We start from the raw sequence: 25,194 nt of genomic DNA, 5'->3' as shown, positions 1-25,194 counted from the left end.
CTCACTTAGTAGGCTTAGTTTTTACCCTTCTACTTCCAATAAAATTTGTCTTATGATTTGGATCAAAGAAACGTGGGATCTATCACCACTGATAACCGATACCTCTTCAAATAAAGCCTAACACACACATAAACTTCTTTCAGCCTAATAGCTTAAGCCATAAAGCAATTTTCACAGATTGTTAGAGTATAAACAACATTAGACAGGAGAGTATGATGTGGAAAAAAAAAATCAGCATTTCTAGCCGTGCCAAAATTCCCATTCTAGGGAAAGCGTAAAGTCTTGCTCACTTACGAACACAAAACAACTCATGCTGTTGTGTCAATAGGATTATCTTTACTCAAAAGCAATATTCTGGGCCAAAAAAAAAAAAAAACAGACCTACTTTGAGCAATGAGAGGATCGCAAATAGAAAAAATACTGAGAAATACCTTTTTCTCTAGGCGAAAAGACTTGCTAGTAAGTTTTCAGCTCACCTAGAGCCATATGTAAAAAAAAGAACAATCATTTTATTCTGCCCATATCTTCTTGTTGTCCCAGCCAAATTAAGATGTGAGGCTGAAGACAGTGTTGCCACCTGCTATAAGCACAGCAGACTTTTAAAAGCTGTTTCAACCCCCAGGGTAAGCTGCTCCCTCCACATTTCTTCCAGGTCAGCTACTTTCTCCTCTCTCTCCACCAGATTTGCTAAAGGACCCAGAGGTGCCCAGTGGTTCTGCAGCAGTCCAAAACTGGACAACCACCCAACAGCCCCGTATGATCCACCTGCACCAGATGTGTTGGGTTTGGCTACGCCAGGTCTTTTTAGTAATTACAACTGTACTGCACACGAGGTAACTCTGCAAGATGTACCTGCTGGCCTGGGCAGCACGACTTGCTGGAAACATGCACATCCATCCTCATTTGGTTACTCCTTGAAGAGTAGCCATGGAGAGACTCCTGCTCATCACCACCCTTTCTGCAAGTTTTTTCTTCAGCCCTATCTGGTAAGCCCAAAATAAAGCATGAATCAGAGATGTTAGCTGCAGTAGTAACGTGTATTAAAGTCACTGTAGGTGTATTTTTAACAGTCTACGGACGGTGCAACAACGTTTGGATCAGTGGTGGCTTAAGTCCATCTAGGTCAGCACTGCTGTGGCTTTGCCCTCCACAAAATTACACCAGAACCTTGCCCATGTGGCCAGGCAACAAGTCGGTTCTGGGAACCAATCCAGTGAAAAACATCTTGATTCTCTGTTTGCAGAAATTAATCATGAGCATTAGTACCAGTAGGTGACTGCCGAGGAGAAAATGGGGCGTACTACTCAAAGGAAGGTTGGTTGGACTGTGCAGTGCCTGGATCCTAAAAAGCGTCCTGAAAACTCTGCTCCTTCCACCTCCTCTGGCACTGGGGTGGAAACCCCTGCAGTAACTGCAGCCAAATTTGACAAGGGCAGTAACTCAGAGCCTATACACAATTTCTTTCCAGCCTGTTCCTGAGACTTTCTCTTGCTTCGGAACAGCCTCTAGACTTTCCTTACCTAACAACTCTTTCAAGACAACCAAACTGAACAAGTAATTAAAATTAAGTTGACTTCTCCTTCTAGGGTATCTCAGAGTGCATCAGCAAGGTAGAAATTGTCTGCTCTGTACATGTTTTGGCAGTGCTGAATACATTACCTGAGATGAGTAGTACACCCTTCTGGCTTATCTAGTTGTCATAAGAGGAAATATTAACAACCCACTGCACTACATGATCAATCTTAAAGAAATTAGTAACTTAGAATTCTTTCTGCTTCCCAAGCAATAAAGAATTTCAACAAACTAGAACTCCAAGGCGTGTTTTTGCAGTCTGCCGTGGAAGAGCACTCACGTTTTGTATGGGAGAGCACAACTAGAGAGCCCTAGAAGGTGAGCCCTGCGATTCAGAATAGTAAGAATCAGCAAGACCAGAAATGCTAATCTCAAAACCTGTGAAGAGTAGAAGGGGAAACCATTACAGATAAATCAAATTTATGTTTTGGTTTCCGACAGCTACGGATAAAAAAGTGCCCGCTCTCCCAACTGAGTCTACTGCCTCAGATCTCACTTCAAGGCCTTGAAAAAGCACAGTGCTTTCTCAAATGTCTATTGGCACATGCACAATATTACATAAGCCCCTTTTGTGGGGCTACTTGAAACACAAAATTACTTTCGACTCACTTGTCTTATGTAAATTCCCAGTCAAGTGCCTCCTCTGAAAAAAAAAACTAACACAAAAATTAAAGACACAGGATATCAATATACATGTAACAGATGAAAGCTAGAAAAATTGGGGGAGGGCAGAAGAGTGATCTCATTCCCTTTCATACACAGTGTTCTAGCAGGAAATGTACTAGTGCTATGTTTGAGTAAAAGATCAGACACTATAATGAGCAACTGGAAAAAAAAAAAAAAAAAAAGAAAAATCAAATAGATTAAAACCAGAACCGTTTCCTCACATCAGTACTAAAATGGACTTCATGAGGGTAACAACAATTCTCAGTTGCACGAGATGCTAAATCAGTGGGGTCGAAAAACAAGTTTGGGCAAATCCTGAAGTGGTGGCAAATGTCACTGTTCTACTGAAGGCAGAATGGTCACTTGGAAAAGTTTAAAGTAAATCTTCCTAGCTGCTTGTATTTCCTATGATGTAAGGAATGTCTATGATACATTACCCAAGATTAACATGCCCTCACTATAACATATAGGTTCCTGATTTAGAATTCATCTTCAGAGATTAAGAACTGAGAACAATTTGACTGCAATTTTTATTTTCTAAAACAAATTTTGCATCTTTTAAAGTCATGTTTAAAGATCGCAGATCTTTTACCACACCTCTCACTGCAGCGGGTAGTACAGAGAAACATTTTGACAAAACGTACAAACAGCTTCTCAGGGAGATGTTTTAATTCGAATGCCTGTTCATTAGATACTTCAGCTGAATCCCTCCTTGACAGCAACAGTACCAAAAGGATTTTCACTTTTTTCTCTTACACCCACTGTGGAGAAAATTCTTCAAACAGATCTATGTTAATTAGATTTAAAAGACTCTGAGAAAACATTGCTATTCTTAATACCCGTACAGAAATAAGAAATCCAAATGAGAATTCAGAAATCCAAATGTCTCAATGCTCTCTGTTAAAAACAAAAACCACCACAACAACAAAAACACGGGTCCATTCTCTCTGTCTCAAAAAGAAATTATGCCTCTTGTAAAATCAAGGTACCCAAAGCATCATTTTTAAAACTAGAGGCTAACAAGATTAACATTTTTCACAAGTTGACATACAGTTTTGTCTTCTATTGTAAAACCGAAACAAAAAGGAGTGGAACATTCTCCACAGATTCTGTCTGAAATTCTGACTTAATCAAGAAATTGGCATTTAGGAGATTACAAATCAGAGCTAAAAATTCACTATTGCCATCAGAGTGAAAAATGTAAGTGACTGGGGGTCAAATGAAGAAAGAGCTTACATTTATTTCAGTACTTTGAGATTATTGTAGACATTTGGTAACAAAAACGTGAAAGATTGCTGCAATGCAGTTTTTGACAGATAATATTTCCTGTCGAGACAGAACAGAAAGAACTGTAGAGCTTCAAGATTGTAATCATTTTGTACATTTCTACGCACAAAGTACTTTTTTAAGCAAAGTATTTCACCCCTGCAGCTGCTATCTCTTAGATGTACTGCCATCCTTCATCTTCATCCTCCCACAACTGGAAAGGCAGGAAGAAATGACATGACAAAGTTTTCAAGCTTAAAACAAGAAAGTTTATATGCTATAGCAGAAACAGAAAAATGAATGCTGTGAGCATTATGAGTTTGTGCAATTATATCAACAATGAGAGATTAAGTTACTTCCTCTCCCGATTTGGTGTTAAAGACACGCAGGCATTTGCAAAACCATGTTATAAAACAAATAAGAATTTATATGAGCTTTTACTGTCAGATGTCTCCCAACAGGGGTCAATGGCAGGTTGTTCTTCCTCAGCCCAGATTTGCAATCTGCTCTTATCTGATTTAGCATCTTACTGTTCTGCTGTTCAGAAGAATTACATATATTTTAAACACCAAGAAACAAGATCAGGTAAGACAAAGGCTTAGTATGAATCTGTAAAGCTGCAGCAGCTCTGATCCAAGTTTATCTCTACAAACTACATCAAAAAGACTGAAGTTTGGGTAAAGCAACACCGATAGCAAGGCAAAACTCATAAGTTCTATTAAGATAGAGCGGGTATGTCTGAAGAAACGAGTCAAAATTTACAAGAAAACAAGAGACTTACAAACTCTCACAGATACAGTAGGTGTTGCTGGGTTTCCTTGGGGACAGAAGCATTGTAGATCTTATTTAAAATAATAATCTAACAGAAAAAAACACCAGTCAAGACTAGAAGATGTGTTTTTAAAGAGTGATAGTAGGTAAGCATGAGAATGGCTTCGTCCTTGCAGACAAATAACTGAAGCAAAATCAAGGCCAACCTTTGTCATCATACCTTAAATCTTACAAATGTCTCAAGCTAAAAGAGAAAGATACATTCTAGATAAAGACGTAGATGTAAGCAGTCCTTCCAATTCCCTCACAGGGAATCTGTTCTACAGTCCTACCAAAGATTGCTTTATAAGAGAAAACACCCACGCACGCCCCTTTCATCGACAGATTAATACACTCTCGCAGTGTTTTGATATAAAAAGGATAGCAGATGTGAAACAGTTTCCAGAAACAGTAAAAATTAATCTAATTTTGAACTGAATGAAAACCAGACAGACAGATTTTTTAAAACTGAGGCCTAAAAAAACGCAAAATCGGGATTCCAGGTGCTGGACGAACAGGCCTTTTGGGTGCTCATTCAGCACCTGGAAAAGTCAGGACCCAAGAATTCTGCAGCTTGAAGGCAAAAGCTGGTAATCAACAATCAAATACAAATCCAGTGCTTGTATTTTGAACTTTCACTCGTGTAGTACTCAAAGTAGACTTGCAGCTTGTCAGACACAGCCATGAGATTCAAAAGGCTGCTCTGTATCTAATAGTTCCTTAGAAAAATCTGATTTAGTTTGCAGAATTTATAGGTTTTTGTATCTTACTTTTCTTTCATATATTGAGTAGTCCTATAAAATATGTGTATACGTACATAAAATTGTATACACTTATGTAAAACTGCCCCTCTCCTTCTCTTTTCTCTTTCCCATCAACTTGGAAAAGGTAGGCTTTGAAGAATAAATTCCTGTCAAAACAAACCTAAACGGCACTAGTTACTGAAGCTTCCTGCTCAGAAGCACGAAACCACTTTGCACGCTTGCACTTCTCCGCTATGATGTGCCATGAAACGTAACATCTAATTTACGCCCGCGTTTCCAGTGGCATTGCTGTGGGGGCAGCACCGTGCCCGGCTCTTTGCAGGGGCGCTGACCACGCGTCCCACGTGCGTAGTGCCAGCTATATCCTGACGTCTATATATATTTTTTTAATTCCTAAGAGAGGAAGGAGGCGGGAGGAACGTGTTTCTGGCTGTGTGTGGGGAAGCAGGGCTGACGGCTGCCCCCTCCGACCCACCGCCCCCCGGCCGGGCAAGGCAGGGCAGGGCATGGCAGCACCCAAGGGCGCCATGTCGGGGGGGGAGCCGGCTCCGGGACAAGATGGCGGCCTCCGCCCCCCCATCCTCAGCCACACGAGCGGTCCCCGCAGAGCGGCGAGGGTGCCCGGGCGAGCTTCCCCGCAGGATGCCCCCCGAACCCCCGCCCCGCCCGGCTCCCTGCGAGGAGGAGGAGGAGGAGGAGAAAGAGGAGGAGAAGGAGGGGAGCGAACACGCACCTTCCCCGAGCACACCGGGCTGCCGCGGCGCCAGCACGGCCCCCGCCTCCGCCGGGCCGGCTGGGGCCGCAGGGGGCGGAGGAGGAGGAGCGGCCGCGGGGCGGGGGACGGGGACGGGGTCAGGCAGGGCCTCGGGGAGGAACCCTCTCGGGTGCAGAAATTCCCTGTCCCTGCAGTTTCAGAGGTTTCCTACTGAGCCCAGCGCGGTAGTTACCCTGCTATGCGGGTCTGCGGTTCTGGATCATAGAATCATTAGGGTAGGAAAAGACCTCCAAGATCATCTGATCCAACCATCCCCCTACCACCAGTGTCACCCACTAAACCAAGTCCCTAAGCACTACGTCCAACCTTTCCTTGAACACCCCCAGGGACTGTGATGCCACCACCTCCCTGGGCAACCCGTCCCAATGCCTGACTGCTCTTTCTGAGAAAAAATGTCTCCTCATTTCCAGCCTGAACCTCCCTTGGCACAACTTGAGGCCATTCCCTATCCCTAGTTACCTGTGAGAAGAGGCCGACCCCCAGCTCCCCACACCTTCCTTTCAGGTACCTGTAGAGAGCAATAAGGTCTCCCCTGAGCCTCCTCTTCCCCAGACTGAACAACCCCAGTTCCCTCAGCCGCTCTTCACAGGACTTGGGCTCCAGGCCCCTCACCAGCTTCAGGATGGCTGTAGGATGGCTCGTTGTGTCTGTTGTGTGAGGGTGTGTGGCAAAGGGACAAGGCACAGGGAGGCTTTCACACCTCCTGCACAGTGGCAATTGCCTTCTCGGTGGGTATTTCAGAGCATAACAGCATCACATCGCCTGCTGATGGCTTCCAGCACTGAGAGCTGTCACTTGTCTTCACACTGCTGTGAACTGATGTAGGGCCACCACTCTTCACGTTAGGGCCTCATCCACAAGTAACATCGCATTCATTTAAATAAAGGTGTGTTTATGAAAACACTTAAGTAAATGGGTGCAATTTCTTCTGTAGATAAGATCTTAAAATTCAAACATAAGTCTTAATCTGCAAACACTTGAATTTAAGCACTTGATTAGTTCCATTTAAGTCAATGGGACTACCCAAGTGCTTACAGGTAAGTGTTTTGGGGATCAAAGCCCTTGGTATGTTTCCAAAAAGCTGCTTTAGCAGGAAGACGGTGAAGAATTTCCCTCTAATGTTCAACACAGTGTTCTAGTATTCATGAACTTTCTCCCGAAGTGAAAAGGCTGTAATACTAGTAAGTTTCACCAGTGTGTACCTTGCTGGGGGATTTGGAAGAGACATTATTATAAGAAATGGCTGTCCCTGCTAGCCTGGCTCTTCCACCCCTTTATTTGAGGCGAGTCACTTGTATTTCTTCACTTGTGTTTTTCAGTGGACAATCTAGATAACACATTTTTTGCTGCACTGGCTGTGTCCTCTTCTGCAAAGATCACAGAGCACTCCAGTGGGATGCAGTAATATGTTCCACTCAAACAGCCACGGTCCTTGAAAGCCCTGCTCCACCGAGGGTGGCAAAATAACTGTTTAAATGAAACTGTTACACATATAAATTGTTATTACAGATCTGCCTGTCCTTCTGTCTCTTCCCTGTGGGTTATGTATATTCTTTACATACCCTGCCTTACAGGCTGTCAGCATCAGAGTCAGGGACTTTGTAAAGAGATTATACACAGTGAACGAGTAGTTATAAATGAGTTGCTCTAAGTCCTGCAAGAAAATATACCACCTATCCTCAGAGGCTGGGAGCTGCCACCACAACTTCTGAAACTTAACTACCAATGTATGAATTTCCTTTTTGCTTCCAATGAGAGATGGAACATAGGACAGATCTGCATGAAGGAGCTCACATAAAAATGCACTTGTATTTGAATTTAGAATCTGGGTTGACTCCTGAGAGAGGGTTGACTCCTTCCTTCTCTCTCCATTTTCCCCCTTTTCGATTAAATTACTTCCCAAACCTGGCTTCCAATTAATTTTTCCTGAATTAGCTTCCTTTATTAATGCTTCTCCAGCCAAGGATTTAGAAGAATGAGTGATGATAATGAGCCATCTTTTTTCCCTGTCATCACATAGTCAGATGGATGGAGAAATCTTGCCATGGCTGTCACTGATCCCGGGTCAGAAGGAAAAAAAAACACACTGCTCATGTCTGCTGCTGTCTTTGCTTGTGAAGCAATAAATAAGAGCATGTAAAGAGAGGTAATAACACAACCTAGAACTCCACCCCACTCCTCTTCAGCCAGGAACATGCACAAATCTGTTTATGGGTTTGAAACACATCAATACCCACTTAGCCTCAGGAAAGGTATTTTCATCACACCCATCTCTTACATTATTTTCTCATATTTTGCATTATTCACTAAATGCATAATTTTGTTTTCCTTCACTTAGCAGCTTTAGGACTTTCAGATTACTGTTCTTCCCTCCTAGGGATTGTAATTGCAAATCAGGGAGAGGCTGGAGCTGAGGAGACCTGCATTAACTTTCGCAGACTTTATAAGCTACACCGGGCAAAACCATAGCCCCCACCCCTCTCCTGAAATCTCCAAATCACCCAAGTGATCCATCTTGCATAAATTTGAACTGATTTAGACAATTCAAGTGCTTGAAGTCACCCATACGGATGTATCTTTACAGGGCTGCTATGATGACACTGGTAGGAACAGTGTCAGACTAAAGAACTTACTTAATATTCAAGAAAGGGATTGGATATATATGAATGTCAAAAATAATCAGAATTATCTGATTGTAACTTTGTGCTTCAGGGAATAAGCCAGTATCTAACTCCTAGAAAGGGGAATGAAACCAAATGTGAGGAAGGATGACACTTCTTACTGCTGGATTTTTTCACCTTTTACTACACAGTATATGAAGCAACTGCTGCAGTCTGCTGTTAGGCACAGGAAACTGGCTGAAAATATCTTGAATCTCTTCTGAAATGACAGTTGCTTGGTACTATGCTTCTCCCCACATGGGATCAGTATGATGTTATTTCTCGGTGCTTTGTTTTTCCAGTCTGTTTAGGCTGCATATTTTCTGGAGCAAGGGCTGTTTCTGTGGCATTCCAAACTTCACTGAAGTCTCTACATTGTGACTATATTAAAATAATATGAAGAAATCACAAGCATATTCACATACTAATTATTATGTAAAGTGGGGGGGTGGGAAGAGGGGAAAGTATGAGAGTCCTTTGAAAAGCTGCCAGTGCAGGTACAAACACAAAAGGTGTTTGAAGTGGGAGCACACTGTATCAGCCTGAAGGAATTACCAATATACCAGCTCCCCGTGTTTATCAGCGTGTTCTCTACTTTCATTTTATGACATTTGTTTACTTTGTTGAAGTATTTTCCATTTTTTGACACTCTCCCAAAAGTCTCTTCTAGGTCCACATCATATTTCAGTACCACGAGAAGATGTTTTGTTCATTTAAAGTTTTTTGTGTGTTTTTTTTTTTATTTTTTTGCTTTCCACTGTAGGCAGATAACCATGGACTGCTAATTAATGCAAACTTCACCTTTTCTTTCCTTTTCTTTTTCAGTTAAAGGAGCTGAAAAGAAATATTCTTAAGTTCCCAAGAAGTGCTGTTTTTCAGTTCTGCCTAGGAAAAAGTGTTCGAGTTTAACCCTGGCTTGTATGTCTTTCTATACATGTAGCATGGCAGCAAATTAATATATCCTAATTGCGCATATAATGGAGAAAAAGGTAGGGACACTATTGAAAAAGAAAAAAGAAAAGAAAAAAAAAAGAAAACAAAACAACAGCAAGCACCTTCTGGCATCTATCTTTCTACACAGTTCTTCATTTTTCTAGCTTTTCTGCTGCTGTGTTGGAGACTTTTTTTCATATATTGGGAAGATCAGCAGAGAGCAGAACACCTGAAGGCAGTGGGTTGGTAGGGCATGCTTGCCTGGGAGACATCTCAGCTGAGCATGTGCTGTACAGGTTTATCATCAGAAGTTGGCATTAGTTGCCCCAAGTTTCTATTCATTCTCAAACTAATTCGATTTACAAGCCAACAAAATCCAGCCTCTCTTCCTTAAATTTCCTCTCTGAACAACACAAGGCAACATATAGCTAACAGCAACATGCCACTGTGTGCATTCTCCAAGGACATAGCAAAGTTGTCAGCTGCAAGCCTTGGGTTCTTACCCCGTGTGCAGCAGCCTTCTGCTGTTACAGCCTCTTGCAGCGGGGGCATGCAGCACCTCAAAGAAGCAGCGATGAGCGCACATGCTCCAGGGACATAAAAATATCAGTAACTCATGACCTGACAAAAGTTCTGGCAGCAAAACCAGCTAGTAAGATATGGCCTGGCAATGCGAGTTCTCCCGTAGATTACTAGAAAACTATTTACAGTGGCAATACATTTGCCATACTACAGAAAGGTTTTGTTAAGCACTGATAGAATCTGTTCCCATTTGAATCTCCTTATAACCTGGGTGACTTGTGCTGCCACTGATGCAGGGCAAGGGCACCTAGTGTAAAACCACAGATTCAAGGAGCCTGCTCTGTTCATTCCTGTGGATCTCCAGTCTTCAGGTAGTAGTTGGGCCAGTAATACATGAGTCCTCCTTCATTCCTGCGTTTACAAAAAAAAAAAGGCATATGGATATCTAACACCAATTACCATATATTTGCATTAAATATACATTAAATAATACTGCTATAAATAACTTTCCTTATGAAGGAATTCAATTATGAGCAATTTTTTCTCAGGAGCTCTCTCCACTAAAGCTATGGACCTTTGTTCATCTCAACATTTTCATGATTATAAAATCCAGGTTCAACTTATTCAACATATAACCATCCTCAATGTCTTTAAATCCACTGATTCTTCTAAAAATGTAAATAAAATACATATTTTCTTTTTGGTTATATGGACTTAGAGTAAATGGTGTTCTCTGTCTTGCCATGTACCAAAGCAGTATTTTTTTCATGACACCTTAATTGCAACAGTGAGTTCCAAGTTCAAAGGACGTTCTTTGCAACCCCGATGTCCTGCATGAAAACATAGTTACTCCCTGGGCTCAGGACTGGGTTGAACTGTGTTGAACATGGTACAGACTGTCTTCATAAAGGGTGAGCCAATAAAATATCCACCTACTGGAGGCAGATGGAAAGCTGAACAGGAGTTTGACTTCCCTAGGTAATGGTGCTTTGGTCAACTGGACTGGGAGAGAGAGAGTTCCTGGAGTGGCAGATATGAGACAGGTGGACAGAAACTGAGCGCCAAAATAGCTTGTTACCACCTAAAAATGCCTAAAAGTAGGAGGATTTTGGTTTCGTTGGGTTTTGAATGCAAACAGATAAAACTCCCAACTCTGTACAACACTGCATACTTTACCAATACGTTGTTCTAGGTTTATCTGCAAGATTCCTAACTGGCCACTGAAGTCAAGAAGAGCTGGTATATCATTAATCACTTAAATGCAGAAAAACTGATTCTGCAAGAGAGTCAATGTGTTACAATTAAAAAATAAATAAATATTTATGTGGCGTCCATCTGCAGGGTACAATGGAAAAGTTTGTTCACCTCTTCTGAACCCCCACAGTAAATATTTACAAGATGGCATGGTTCTTACTCAAATTTGTAAACGTCTGTCTGACCTCAGTTTGAAAGGTTTGATACACATGTTGCAAAGATCCTAAGAGCTTGTGTATGGAATATATTGCTTTTTTTAAGACCAGGTATGGTATTTCTTGGAATCCAGAAGAACCAGACCTGAACAAGTCTATGGAGTTTCAGAATCAACATTAAAAGTCATATCAGGAAAGGCTGAAGTAAAATTCCACTGAGCTTTTAGTGGTTGAATGCATTATAAAAAGACTGGCAGAGAAAAATGATGATTTCTACTGCCAGGGCTGTTACAAAAATCAAACTATGAATTGGGAGAAATCACATGGCTGAGCACCGCTAACCAGTTTGAGAGGATAAAAGAAAACTTTAGACTCTCTGACAGCTCTTCTGAAGGTACAAAAATCTCTGTCTTTTTTTTTTTTCTTCATTTTCAGTCCTTTTTTGATAAAATCACTTAGAAGCTAAAATAAAAAAAAAAAAATCAGGAAAGCTGGTACTCTTCCAACCTATAGAAAATGAAAGATTGAGACCTACTGGTTTCAAAGGCTTAAAAGACACTGTGGTTGAATTGCTCAGTCAATAAGGCAAATAACAGCTATAAATTGAGTCAGCTGGTAAATAAATATTTATTTACCATTTTTAGCATAACAGAAAGGCAAAACTAGAATTAAAGAGTGTAAGGTAAGTTATGTAGTAATATAAATATGTAAATAGTATGTGCTCCTGCAGAGCAAAAAAGACAAAATTGATTATAAAGTTTATGTTTGGTTACAAGTAAACCAATGAAAACTAATTTTATTCAGGAAAATAACCGAGCATATGCAAAGCAAGGTAAAAGCTGATGCTTTAAAGCAAGGTTTCTTGCTGCTGCTTTAGTTATAATCAATAACTTAAACTGATTGTGATCCTCAGGGAAGGTTTTCCTCCAAGATGGAGCTCAGATGGTAAAGATTTTCTAGAATTGTTCCTCACGCCTTGCATCAACAGCATGAATATCACAGCCCAGAAGTGAGGCACCAGGTCCGAGCACAGCCCTCCCTTCCAGCTTTTCAGCCTGGACAGAAATTAAACCGTGCCATCAGCAGCCTGAGCCTCGGCCCCAAGAGCTGTTCCTTCACAAGAAACTTTTCTTCCCCAGTCAGCATTAACTCAGCTGGCACCGTGGGCTGGTCCCGAAGGACGCACACGTTGCGCTGCTCCTTCTGTGACAAGAGACTCCTCGGTTAGTTCTGCGGTATTGGAAATTACAGGGATGAATGAGGAAAACTGAACTTTGGGCTGTTTTACATTCTTTCAGTAGTATTTAGCCTGGTGGTTGTTGACTTCTCCCCGGCTGCTATATTTAGAAAGGGGTGTAGGAGGGAGATGAGCGTTAGTATTATGGGCTATGACACAGAAACATCAAAAGTATGTCTGTTCCCATTTCTCTTTGGTGTCCTCTGGAGAACTGCAGTGTTTACAGAAAGCTCCAGTTCCACCACAGGAGTTCAGGAAAATGGGCACCAAACTTTGTTTGGACTTTAGGACCACGTATGGCCGTAGGAAGGGGGTGAGTAACTAGGACACACATTTTTCCTCTGCAGAGCTGAGTTTCCCACCACTAGATAAGCTTCAAATAGCTGCCATGCCTGGTGGAATTACTGTTTCTTATACGTCAGTGCCGGGTTCATTTTAGGATTAAAAACAGAATAAATAAATAAATAAAAAATCAGAAGCTTCCTCTGCATTCAGCAAATCAACAAAAGTTCCATGAGAAAAATTGCATAATGCCCCAGAAGAAAGATAAATGAAGTCACCTCCTACGGAGAGCTTAGACTCTGTTTATTTTAAACAAACTATTACAGGTTTTGTAATATTTTTTTCTGGATTTTTTTTCCACGAGCCTTCCTAATTCCTCTCACTCCAGGCTGAACTGCCATGCTGGAAGAACTCTTCGGGCCTGACCTGCAGCCATCAGAGAGCGCGCCTCAGCCCCAGCCCAACTCCAGCACAGTTTTAAAGCTGCAATATGAATTAAAAAACTCAACCATAAATACATCTGATTCCAAAAGAGTTGGGGGTAGTGAAAGCTCAACATCTCCCAAGCATGAAAAAGAAATGGGAAGTTGCCTCAGTGCTCAACAGCACGCCCCAACTGGAAGGCCCCAGTTGCGTCTCGTCCTCTACGTCCTACCTTGCATGGACAACAGGATGAGACCGTCCCAAGTGCAACGCATCACCCTCGCCTCCTGCTGCCCTCTCTGCACCTCCTGGGGACAGCAGAAGGTGCAGGGGTCACCCCTGCAGACCCTCCACGTGTTTTGCTGTTGTAATTCCTCTGCAAATCTGGGGGGCAGGTAGCCAGCAGAAGCTGAGGCTGGCAACAGCGGCAGCAGGTAGCACTGTCTTGGGTCCCTGTATGCAAACAGGGAGTCTCTCAGGCAACACCACCACCATCTGCCCCTGCTCCTGCCCACAGATTCTCTCCAAAGAGCAAATTCAGTGTGACGGCAACAACTCAAGGAGACAAAAAGCCTTGTAACTTGCAGCAGAAAGCACGCGCTGTCGGGACAGTTTCTCTTCTTGCCTTCTGACCACTCACCCCAAATTAACGTCTGTGGTTCCACATGGTCCCTGTCTCCTCCACACGTGCCCCTCACCCCCTCCCAAAACTAAGCTCGGATACTGCAGGCACACAGAGCGTTTTTTCAGCGTTTCCACCCACACGAGTGGCTATTCTGCACATCTGATGCACGTGAGAAATCGCTTCACAGGAGCCAGGCCAGGAGACCACGTTTCCATTTCCAGCTACACTGAGCCTAAGCTTTATCGTTTGTTTGCTTTTAAAGCAAAAACATACAACTCGCTTGACTTGAGAGAGGAAGAAAGCTCTGCAAAGCATCGTTTCCACCGGCGGGGTTGGGTTACAGCTCCTCCACGTCCCACCCACACAGCTGAACCCAGCACCGGGCCATCAGAAGAGGCAGGAGGAAATGAAATGCACGTGTCAGCAGTCCTGCTCCTGTTCCAGCTCCTTAGCGAAGCCCTTCTGCTACAGCCACGAGCAATCCCAGGGCCAGAGGACGTGCCAGGAGGAGGGACACTTTGCTCTATCTTTTCTCAGACAAGCTGTGCATCAGAGTCGAGCTTCCTGAACCAGAAGAAAGTTAGGGATGGGCAGGGATCTGAAAGTTCACAGCACTACGTTTTCGCGCCAAGACTCAGAGCTGTGTGATACACGTATACAAAAATATAAAAATAATTGCTATATTATTCCCATCCATCAGAATAACAGTTTTCTTAGAGATCTGTCCCCCAACAGATTCCTTTGCACATCTCGTTCACTTACTTGAACAAACTATACTAAGCATACTGTCATCATCTCTATTAAAATTAAGACCTATAGTTTTAATCTTTTAAAATCTGGATAATTCTTCCCTAACAAAAAATTCCTGTATTGTTAAGTTGCTTAAAAATAGCGTCTGTCACTTAAGACCACACTCCATAATCATTTCAATACACAAATCCAAGGGAAAATAAGCAACATGTAGCCGAAGTCATGGATATGCAATATGCAATTCTCTTGATATGCAGATCAGTTATTGACAAGAGGACAATTTTGTTTTTAATTTCTGAAGTTTTGATGAATTGTAATGCTCAAAGAAAAAAAAAAGAAAAAAAGAAATGCAGCCTGTAAACATGAGCTACAATTCACTTTTAAAGTCAGAAAGAAGAGGAACCAGGATGTCAACTTCTGAATTTATATTTCCACAGATAAAACAAAAGTGAGAGACTCCACCTAACGTAAAGAGACTCTGTCTAATGCAAGCTTTAGGCTACTTGCACTGGGCCTCGTTAGCAAATAAACTAAAAGGAAGTACCCCTGTACAGCCCAGAATAAATCAAAGCAAAATGGCTTTTTGATCAATATTAAAGCCCATCGCTCCCAAGGAGGTGCTGCATCAGGTGGCTGAGGGCTTTCCCAGTTGCCACAGCAGCTCCAGTGGAGAGGAGCTGGGGGACTTTAGGAGAAGCCACCCTGAGCCCCGGCTGCCGCTGCTGGCTGCCCGCAGGCAGTGCAGCACCCGCGGCTTGGCACCGGGGCTCGCAGCTGCCCAGCAACATCCACTCGGAGCCAGAGTATTGCTAGAAACACATCCAGGAAGGGGAGAACAAAAGGGAAGCAAAACTGGAGACCAGCTAATGCTAGGAAGTCTCGGTGTAAGAGAAGCGCATTCAGCTGCCCGTCCCTTATGAATAGCGGTGCTGGAAGATGGATAGCTGCAGCAGCCGGGCTCTTAGGCCGATGGAAACCAAACCGATGGTTATGGCTGAGATTATAATGTGACAGAGAGGAAAAGGGACGTGCAGGAGAAGAAAAGACAGGAGGTGAAATAGAGCTGAAACTTTAACATTGCCTCTGCTTGTTAGCAGAAGGAACCACACAAGCATGATATTTGACAGCCTGCGTAATTGCAACAGATGTCTACATCGGATAAAGTATCCTCGGCATTAAGTATAGAGGTGGAATCTAAAATGTATAAATAAAAAGAAAACAGCTTCTTAGTATCAGTTTGCTTATGGAGGAGGAGACAATTTGTCTGGTGTTTTATATGCATGGCTATACTTACAGTGAGATTCATTAAAAGACCCTTAAAGTGAGACCCTTGAAGAAAACTCAGATCTACTACCTCAAGCGAAGTGGGCTTCAAAAAACTGGATGTCAGACTGTACAAATAAAGTATTAGTTTAGGCATGGTAGACTTTATTTTGGCACTTTAACAAATGCTTTATTTTACAGCAGTGGCACAGCATTTGCCAGAAATTTTCTTTTCTTGGCACAGTTATTTCAAGCAGTTATTTTACTAATTGAATTTCACTAAATATTGCACAATAAGATATACCTGTTCAATTCTTACCCTGTTTTTACTTGTTGAACTTGTATGGCTTTGAAAAAACTTGCCAGTAAGTATAAGTAATTTAAAAAGCAATATATTAAATATTTTAGCACAGGATAGCATTCGTTTGTTCCTAAATGACCACTGAACCTGGGACAGCGACAAATACAAGTGACGCAACTCTTATCTGACGAGCTACCAGATCTTATTTACAATACATTGCCATTTCTGAGAAGCAGTTCAGCTCCACATCCTGAACGCCTATTTTGGAAATTTCAAAATCAAAAGAGCAGAGGCTAACAGAGCAGAAGACGAAGCCATTTGTCTGTTACAAAGCATAATATAGGGAGGCAGACTATCGTCTTCTCCACATGTCCCTCTATCCAACACCTATCTGTGGTCTAAGCAACAGAGCCTTTTCTCTTCTACTTGGAATATTTCTTTCTTCTCTTATGAGGATATTCCACTTGTCTCAACTCTTCTGCTGGAGTCCGAGCAGAACAAAACAAATTTCTCCAAAAGGCCAGGGTAAAAAAACAAACCTGAACAACAAATCAAAAGCTGATATACATAATAAATGAAACTGGGTACTCCTGTGAATTTTACAGTACTGAAAACAACATTTGCAGGAAGAACAGGTCTGTGTCAATACTGCCATTAAATATAATGCAAAGGTTGAGAGACTTATAACTCATGCACCAGATGAAACACTTAAACATTCCAGGCTTTCTCTGCCATTTCAGCAGTAAATCTGGTCCAAGGATCAGCCTTATCAACAGCCTTTGTTGTTGCCTTTTTTTTTTTTTGGTCTTTTTTTTTTTTTTTGAAGATCTACTGGATGTACTTTGTGACATTAAAACATAACCAACCAGACATGAAACAAATAACGTACAAAAGTATATCACAATGGAATTTTCAGTATTAGGCCACATGATTTATTCAGTAGTGTTTATGTTCCCGAATTACAATTATGTCTATCCATGTAAGACTACAAAAGTTACCATTAGAATTGTCTGTGCTTATAAAATACCAACATTTTCTTTTACTGTTATATACTCATTAACACCAGTCTGCGACAAGTTACATATAATCATAGGCACTTCAAAGGCTTTAAAAGACGTTTACAACTTAAATGCATTTTTAAAGAACAAAAATTTAAACCCCTACTTGTACCTTCAAATTGCAAATAATTAACAAATACAGTGGCCATAGAAATCTGCAGCAACTTCTCAAAATACTGTTAGAGTCTTTGGGTTTGCTTAGGTTTGTCAGTAGCTTACCTCAAATCTTCCTCACAGGAGATTTGTTTAGTAAGAATACGACTATACAGTTTGTAGTAATAATCCAATTTTACACATTAATTTGCTGTTACAAATCTCACTGAAGCTACAGGTACGCTGAGAAACAATGCGAAGTGTAAAATTGATATTCTGACACTTAAATTTATACAAAGTGGAGGTTAAAGTTTACATAGCTGAAAAATTACATTTACACTAAAAGTTACTGTTATCTGAATTATCTGAAGACAAATTGCACCATGACAACTACAAAAAGGCTTTTTTTTTGGAAACAGATAAATTAATGAAATAAAAACTAACTTGTAAGATCAATCTGAGACATGCTGACAAAAATTAAACAACTTTCATTGAACCATAGGATAAAACAATCATTTTCATTATTTTATATTTATGCATAAAGTTTTAAAAATGATTCAGTGAACATCAATGGTTTTATAAAATAATGCTTTGCCACTGTTATTCACAGAACACTGCAAATGTTAAGTTTTAATTTTACATTTTTTAAAGGAATACATGAAAAGTTTTAAATACAATGGGATTTTATCATAAAGGTGCCGTAATGGCTCTTTAATGAAAAAAAAAAAGATCTTCATTATTCTATGCAAAAGCTTTATTTAAAAAAGTTCAGTGATCTCATAAATAGAGACACTAATAGGAATTTTATGCATAAAACTCCTTAGTAGGTGCCTTTTGATAGGCAGCACTGGATGGTTTACGTTCACCAAGGTCGTAGCTGCCTTCATCCTTCTTTCTCATGCGATATACCAGCAGCAGGATAAGGAAGATTGCGAAAAGAAAACCGATAACTCCGCCAGCAATAACAGCTGTAATCAAAGAAAGAGATTCACAATGTGCCAGAAGAACAGGTTGAGCACCATCTTTCTTTTTCATCTCACGCAATGAATTTGCCATTATTTTCAAATTGCACAAAAGGGCTCCCATTCTGAAACCATCTCGATTATTAGCAGCCTGAAATACATTCTGAGAAAGCCTGTTTATTTTAATGAAGGAAATAATTTAAAAGGGCATTCCACCTGCGACTGATTCAACAACCCATATTTCTAAATAAATTATCAAAAGCTCAGCTAACAAAGTTACCAGTATTGCCGGAGCATAAAGTTATCTTCATTTATAATAATAAAACATAAGTTCCTTTCAAACTGATTTTCCAACAGTTGGCATTTTCAGCCTTGAAAGAACTACTTTGTTACACTAGCTAAAAAATGGGTGATTCCTTTTCTCTGTGTGTTCACTTGGTGGCTCTTGACTGAAATGAATTTCCTATTGATGAATAATAGGAGACTACATTTCATGGAGCTGTAGGAATAGAGGCATTACATTCATCACATACTTGCTGGAGAGTAGAAAGCAACATCTCCAGCTAGACTTCAAGAGCAAACCCACATGCTTCCACCAACGTGGATATTACTGCTGTTTCACATTTCAGTGCTTAGAAGGAAGCAAGGTACAAAACTGTGTGACCTAACACTCCCTTTCAACATCCCCTTCTGAGACATGGGAAAAAAATATATTTGTAAACACAGGTCTTATGTCCCAAAAAAATCACATGTAGAAAAGCCACTGGAAAACACTGGTGGCAAGCCTGTGCCTTCCTGGGCTGTGCATGGAAATGGACCCTCCATATCCTGAGGATGGTGCTCATCCATTCCTCTCCATCCAACCACTTATCCATCCAACCCTGCAGTGAGCTCCTCCCAGGCAGTGTCCGCCTGTACCAGACAGCACTGTGCTCCTAAGAGCATTGGTGAGAAACATATTTCTGCACCATAAGCATCAACCCAAATTGCAACTCCTTTTCCAAGCTGTGGAAGCTCCAGATACTGAGTAGGCAACATGCAACTTGTGGGTGTCAAATCAGTTAGCAACAGCCTTTGCTATTGAATAACTCCAGAAGATGCCCATCTCATTCTCATCAAATCAAACCCTGGCTACCCTCTGCGTATATGTTCAAGAATCTACCAAGAAAACACATGCTGAGTTTGTGTTATTTGATATGGATGCCCTATATTTTCTGTTATTTTTGGTGAGGTGGATCTTGACAAACTACACCTTACCTGCCAGAACTTCTGTTCTCTGGAATAGGTTTTCTGAATGCTTTTCGGTGAACACGTCAGTGTCATCCCCTGGCTCGTCACTCTTTTTCTTGGCATCCACCTCAGGCCTTTCCTCTTTATCGATTTCTTCAGGTGACTAGCACAGAAACAAAAACAGAGCAGCCCTTACAGACAGGAACACTGCAAGTCTGCACAGTCGCTGTTGGCCACAGGCAGCCACAAAACTTTGGTGGCCCCACTCATGTGCTTCACAGTACTGACAGTCACAGCACATGGGTTGTTTTCTGACCACAGAAAGCTGTTTTAGACGCTGAAAATGGATCTAATCGTTGTCATGATGTTGGAATGAAAAACACTATCCAGAATTTTAAAACCTCCAAAAATATATTTAGCAAACAGCTGTTAAACATTGTCTATGTTTATAGGAATTTGGGCCTCTGAATGAAATCATCGAATGGTTTGGGTTGGAAGGGACCTTAAAGCCCATCCAGTTCCAGACCCCTGCCATGGGCAGGGACACCTCCCACCAGACCAGGTTGCCCAAAGCCCCATCCAGCCTGGCCTTGAGCACCTCCAGGGATGGGGCATCCACAGCTTCTCTGGGCAGCCTGTGCCAGGGCCTCACTGCCCTCTGAGTGAAGAATTTCTTCCTAATATCTAACCTAAATCTCCCCTCTTTCAGTTTAAAGCCATTCCCCCTTGTCCTATCCCAACACTCCCTGACAAAAAGTCCCTCCCCAGCTTTCCTGTAGGCCCCCTTTAGGCACTGGAAGGCCGCTGTAAGGTCTCCCTGGAGCCTTCTCTTCTCCAGGCTGAACAACCCCAGCTCCCTCAGCCTGTCTGCATAGGAGAGGCGCTCCAGCCCCTTGGTCATCTTCATGGCCTCCTCAGGACTCTCTCCAACAGGCCCATGTCCTTGTGCTGGGGGCCCCAGAGCTGAACGCAGGCTCCAGGTGGGGTCTCACAAGAGCAGAGCAGAGGAGGACAATCACCTCCCTCGCCCTGCTGGCCACGCTGCTTTTGGTGCAGCCCAGGATACGGTTGGCTTTCTGGGCTGCAAGCACACATTGATGGCTCATGTTGAGCTTCTCATCCGCCAGCACCCCCAGGTCCTTCTCCTCAGGACTGCTTTCAATCCATCCTCCGCCCAGCCTGTATTTGTGCTTGGGATTGCCCCAGCCCAGATACAGGACCTCACACTCAAAATAACAATTCTGAAATTAATACATCAGATATGTTATACTCAAAACACCTTAGAGGGTAACTTAGAAAATATTACCTATGGTGATGGAAGAAAACACTGAAATACTAAATGGAACCTGGAAAGTATTCAAATCACAGTCAAACCACACAAAGTTTTCCTTTGAGAAGGGAAGTTTCATGTTGAATTTTGGAATAACTCTTTGAAAGCTGTAAAACAGATAGAGCTCAGATTCAAAGGTATCATGAAAAATTGTGTTTTGTGTATCATAATTATTTTTTTAATCTCTCTCTTCTTTCATGAGAAATCCAGCTGTTATTACACAGACTTCCTAGTAGAAATGAAATTGAGCAGCTCTGTACTCCTCTAAAAGGCTGCAGTAACATTAAATCATAGAATTATAGAATCGTTTGGGTTGGAAAAGTCCTCTAAGATCATCTAGTCCAACCTTCAACCTAGTACTGACAAGCCCACCACTAAACCATGCTACTAAGTTCTATGTCTACAGGTTTCTTGGAGACCTCCAGGGATGGTGACTCAACAGCTTCCCTGGGCAGCCTGTTCCAACGTGGCACAACCCCTTCAGTAAATAAATTTCTCCTAATATCCAATATCGCCTAATATTTTATCCTAAATAAATAGTTTGTGTTTTTTTCTTTTTTCAACTGATATAAATCAAACAAAATTAACATCAAGGCATCAATGGGGTATAGCAGGACCGTTTTAAATGGTGCTGTCTTTATGCACGCACCTTTGTTTGTGCAGGCATCTTGGTCTGCATTTTCACCGTGGTGGTCTCAGCTCTAGATGCATCACTAGCTGTTGGTAACTTTGGAACTGTTCTGGATGTTGTTATCACTGTGCTATCCTCATCTTCTTCAGCACCTGGAGACAAAAGAGATGACATTTCATTGACTTGTGAAATTCTTCCAGTCCTATTACATTTTTATTACAACTTTGAGGGTAGGTGTGCTCGTACAACCAACCCTTGTCAAATGGCCTAGAAAACAATGCCTGTTAAGATAAAAATGTGAGTGCAACCAGTGTGCCCTAAACCATCAGGGGGACGTTTACCCCGGCTGATCCCATTAAAGAGGAAGGGGACCATCAGCTGGATTAAGCAGTAACCAGGAAATTACAATGATGCTTTTGAAACAGAAGAAACCAGTCTGAAAGGAAGGATGAAAAATGCATGAATACTTGTAACAGGGGGAGGAACCCTGCAGTGGAAGCAGCAGCCAGAGCTGGTGAGACCCTGTCTGAGAGGGCCCTGTGGCACCTCCAGGTCTCCCATGGGGACCAGCACCCTGGGGCACAGCAGGGGTGTGTGGGCAGGCGGTCCTGCACGCCCAGACGAGGGGGGCTTGCAACATCTTGGCCTGTGAGGGGGATGTGAGTGTGCAACCAAGTCTGAGTGCACGTGGGAGGTATTGGGATCAGTTGCAGAATGGGCTTGGAAATTTGTAGTTGCATGTTACCATTTCGCACGTGGCTGATAGTGTGGTTATCCATTGTGTCACTGATATTGATCCTGAAGGTATAGTTCAATGATTGCCAATTAATTACGTGTCATAAATCACTTGATGCACTTCTTCGCTTCTGGTTTGACTTAAACTATGTGAACCGGGCAGTTTTTCCCTGTGATGCACTGCTTTGACAACAAAAATACCCCTCCTCTATAGCAAACCTGTTAAACCCTTAACTATAAAAACCGAGTAGCTTCTGTCTACGAAAATATTGTTACTAGCGTATATTTCAGTCACCAGGAATTCACATATTTCTCAACTCCACATAATGCAAAAGCCTTTTTCTTTTGACATAAAGGCTAAGAGGACAAAAAATTACCTAAAGATGACCTTACATTTCATTTCCTCAACATTCAAAGCCCTGCTGGAGTATGAAGGCTCCTTTAGAATAAGATAATGGACAGGATGGACAGGTCTAATAAATATCCTTCAGTGATACTGGAAGGGAGAAGACACAGACAATAGCCTAAATTATTGCTAGGGCTGAAAGAGGAAAAGAATAGATCTATTCTTGGACCTCTCCTTAGGAATCTCAATGTGTTCTGCTCATTACAGACGACGGTTACCCAAATAACTATTGGGTAATATGTCCAGCAAATGTCTGTAAGAGCAATATCCAACAAATAAAAATATATCAACTTACAACAGAATAGTATGACTCACTTGTTCCAAACTGACTTTTATCTTATTTTTCTAGAGAAAGGCTGAAAATCCAAGCACAAAAGCAGAAGTTTAAATTATGTACCTTCAAGCTTTGAAAGAAAGGGTGTTAACAAGACAGTAACTCAGACAACTCTTGTACAGTAGGAAAGAAAACGTGAAATAATTAAAAAAGTAGTGTATGAAAGCTGCCATCACAGAATCACCGGAAAACTATTCAGAAATACCAAAATTACAATGCAACCTTCAGAATAAAGACCTCACAACAAGAATCAGGTGCTTTCCTGAAATGCTACTCAAAGATCAAAAACCAACATCCTGCTGCAAAACAAAGGTGAAGAAAGGCATCCAACAGGAACATTTTTCTGTCGTTGCCTCAAGAGTTTTCTTTGAGAAATAAGAGCCCAATGGATAGTTCAGCCTGCTTTACCTTCCAAGTTCCTCCAAATTATACAAGACTTTCACAGTCAGGGAAATTAAAATTTATGATCAGATTAGAGATCTGATAAAACAGACTTTGAGAGTACAGAACTTTTTCTTTCTTTTTTTTTTTTCCTCTATGAAATGATAAATCCCATTTAATCACAACTGCTCCTCCGAATTCTTAAATGCCACCTTTGCTTCAGGCAATAGTTCTATCTGCCAGATAAAATGGTGAGAGTTACAGGTCTGAAACTCTCTGATTACGGAGGATACAGGTCTCAGGTCTCTCAACAACTGGGTGACTAATCTAACCTCTGGACTGGTTGCTAGACTTGCACCAAAGGGACCCAACTCCTCCTCCGTATGGCCTCAGGGAAGTCCTGACAATCCCCAAAACACTGAGGCTGCTGTCCTCTAAGCCTGACTCAGGTACTGGCTCAGACACATCCCCATAGCTCCTGCTTTATGATTAGTTTTATCTAGACAGGTCTATGCTTGGCATGGAGTAGGTCTAAACAAGAGGAAGGCATTTCCTTTCCTAAGCAGACCATAACATTGTCAGAATTACCTGTAAATAGGACTGGGAGATCAAAACCGAACACAAACAGAAAACCTCTCTAACGCTCTCCACAACATAGGAGTAGAGTTTTATAGAGTATCGTGTTCTCTAAAAGTAAAAAAATCAACAACGACGAAACAGATCAGTCCCCCTCTCCAAATCCAAGTAGAAAAGAAAAATTGTACAGAGTGTCATGAACATAACTTCATACTAGGCTGTTAAGAGGAATACTGGGAAATGGTCGGAGTATAAGAGTTCACTTCTTCCTCTTGAAAATCACTGTCTCTTTAGAAGGTTTCTGGAACTAGCCAGCTTGGAGACAGTGCCGGGTATTAACTGCCTTGAGATCCTCTACAAGTGGATACTGCCCCTTTAGTGACAGCACCACAAGAACCCTGCAGTAATGAAATCCATATCCATCTCTCTCAGCTCCAGTAAAGAGTTGAGAGCTCTCTACCATCTTTTATGCACTGCAGCTTCTTCAGGATTCCCAACTATCTTCACTGTGGACAAAATAGCTCTAGATTGTGCTGTAGTATTGGAAATATCTAAAACAGTCCTCAGTGATGTGCCAACTACTAGCTTGCCCTTGGATAATAGGAACACAAATGCTCCTTAACCCTCTTGCTGCTTGAGAAAACTTGTCAGCAAATCAAGACTGTGCCAGCTTAAGTTACTGCATACTACAAAAAGCCGATGGTAGTTAGCACTCTTACTTGCCAAGTAGCCAGTGATTAACTCTTCCTACCAAACAATCCAAGCATTTCACACTATCTTTTGGCATCACGACTGTTTGCTGCTGCACATCTCCCTCTGGGAGTACTGCCACCATGAGCAAGCCTGGCATAAGGTGGGCACAGACAGACCCAGCATCGATTTCACACCTTCCATCCCTATCATCGTGACACATACCTGACTGGCACTTTTTTAGCAGGCTTATCTCACTCTGATTCACATGACAAGCCTCCAGCCCAACCCTTAATCAATACAGCATTAGACAACCAGGGATGACACTATGACCGTAATATTTGTGCCCTATCAGGGAGCTGTAGCTGAAAGAAACAGTGTGCATGCATGTCCTGTCTCTGTTAATTCTCACATGAGGAAGAAAAAAATAAAATCCAAGACTTGAAGAAAGAATAACCGTAGACCCACCACCACCCTGCCATCAGGCTCCAAAACTGCTGTCCAGCCATG

General features: G+C 41.8%; 2 protein-coding genes across 6 annotated transcripts in view; both read right to left on the bottom strand.

Moving 5' to 3' along the window:
• CPQ (carboxypeptidase Q) overlaps positions 1 to 5,882 on the bottom strand; it is a 192,050-nt gene extending 186,168 nt beyond the window's left edge. For all 5 annotated transcript variants that reach the window (XM_035546181.2, XM_035546183.2, XM_035546184.2 and 2 more), the window contains exon 1: positions 5,812 to 5,882. The gene's annotated coding sequence lies outside the window, so the exon portion shown is untranslated. The remainder of the gene's footprint in view (positions 1 to 5,811) is intronic.
• Positions 5,883 to 16,101: 10,219 nt separating this feature from the next.
• The window catches only part of SDC2 (syndecan 2), a 59,405-nt gene continuing 50,312 nt past the window's right edge, over positions 16,102 to 25,194 (bottom strand). Inside the window, exons 3-5 of the mRNA XM_035546168.2 lie at positions 21,581 to 21,714; positions 19,629 to 19,764; positions 16,102 to 18,377 (exon numbers count right to left, since the gene is read on the bottom strand). Coding sequence (XP_035402061.1) covers positions 18,214 to 18,377; positions 19,629 to 19,764; positions 21,581 to 21,714 — 434 coding nt within the window. The 3' untranslated portion in view covers positions 16,102 to 18,213. The remainder of the gene's footprint in view (positions 18,378 to 19,628; positions 19,765 to 21,580; positions 21,715 to 25,194) is intronic.

Source organism: Cygnus atratus, chromosome 2, assembly GCF_013377495.2.
Source record: "Cygnus atratus isolate AKBS03 ecotype Queensland, Australia chromosome 2, CAtr_DNAZoo_HiC_assembly, whole genome shotgun sequence".
Classification (NCBI taxonomy): domain Eukaryota; kingdom Metazoa; phylum Chordata; class Aves; order Anseriformes; family Anatidae; genus Cygnus; species Cygnus atratus.
This window is presented reverse-complemented; position numbering and strand designations above follow the sequence as displayed.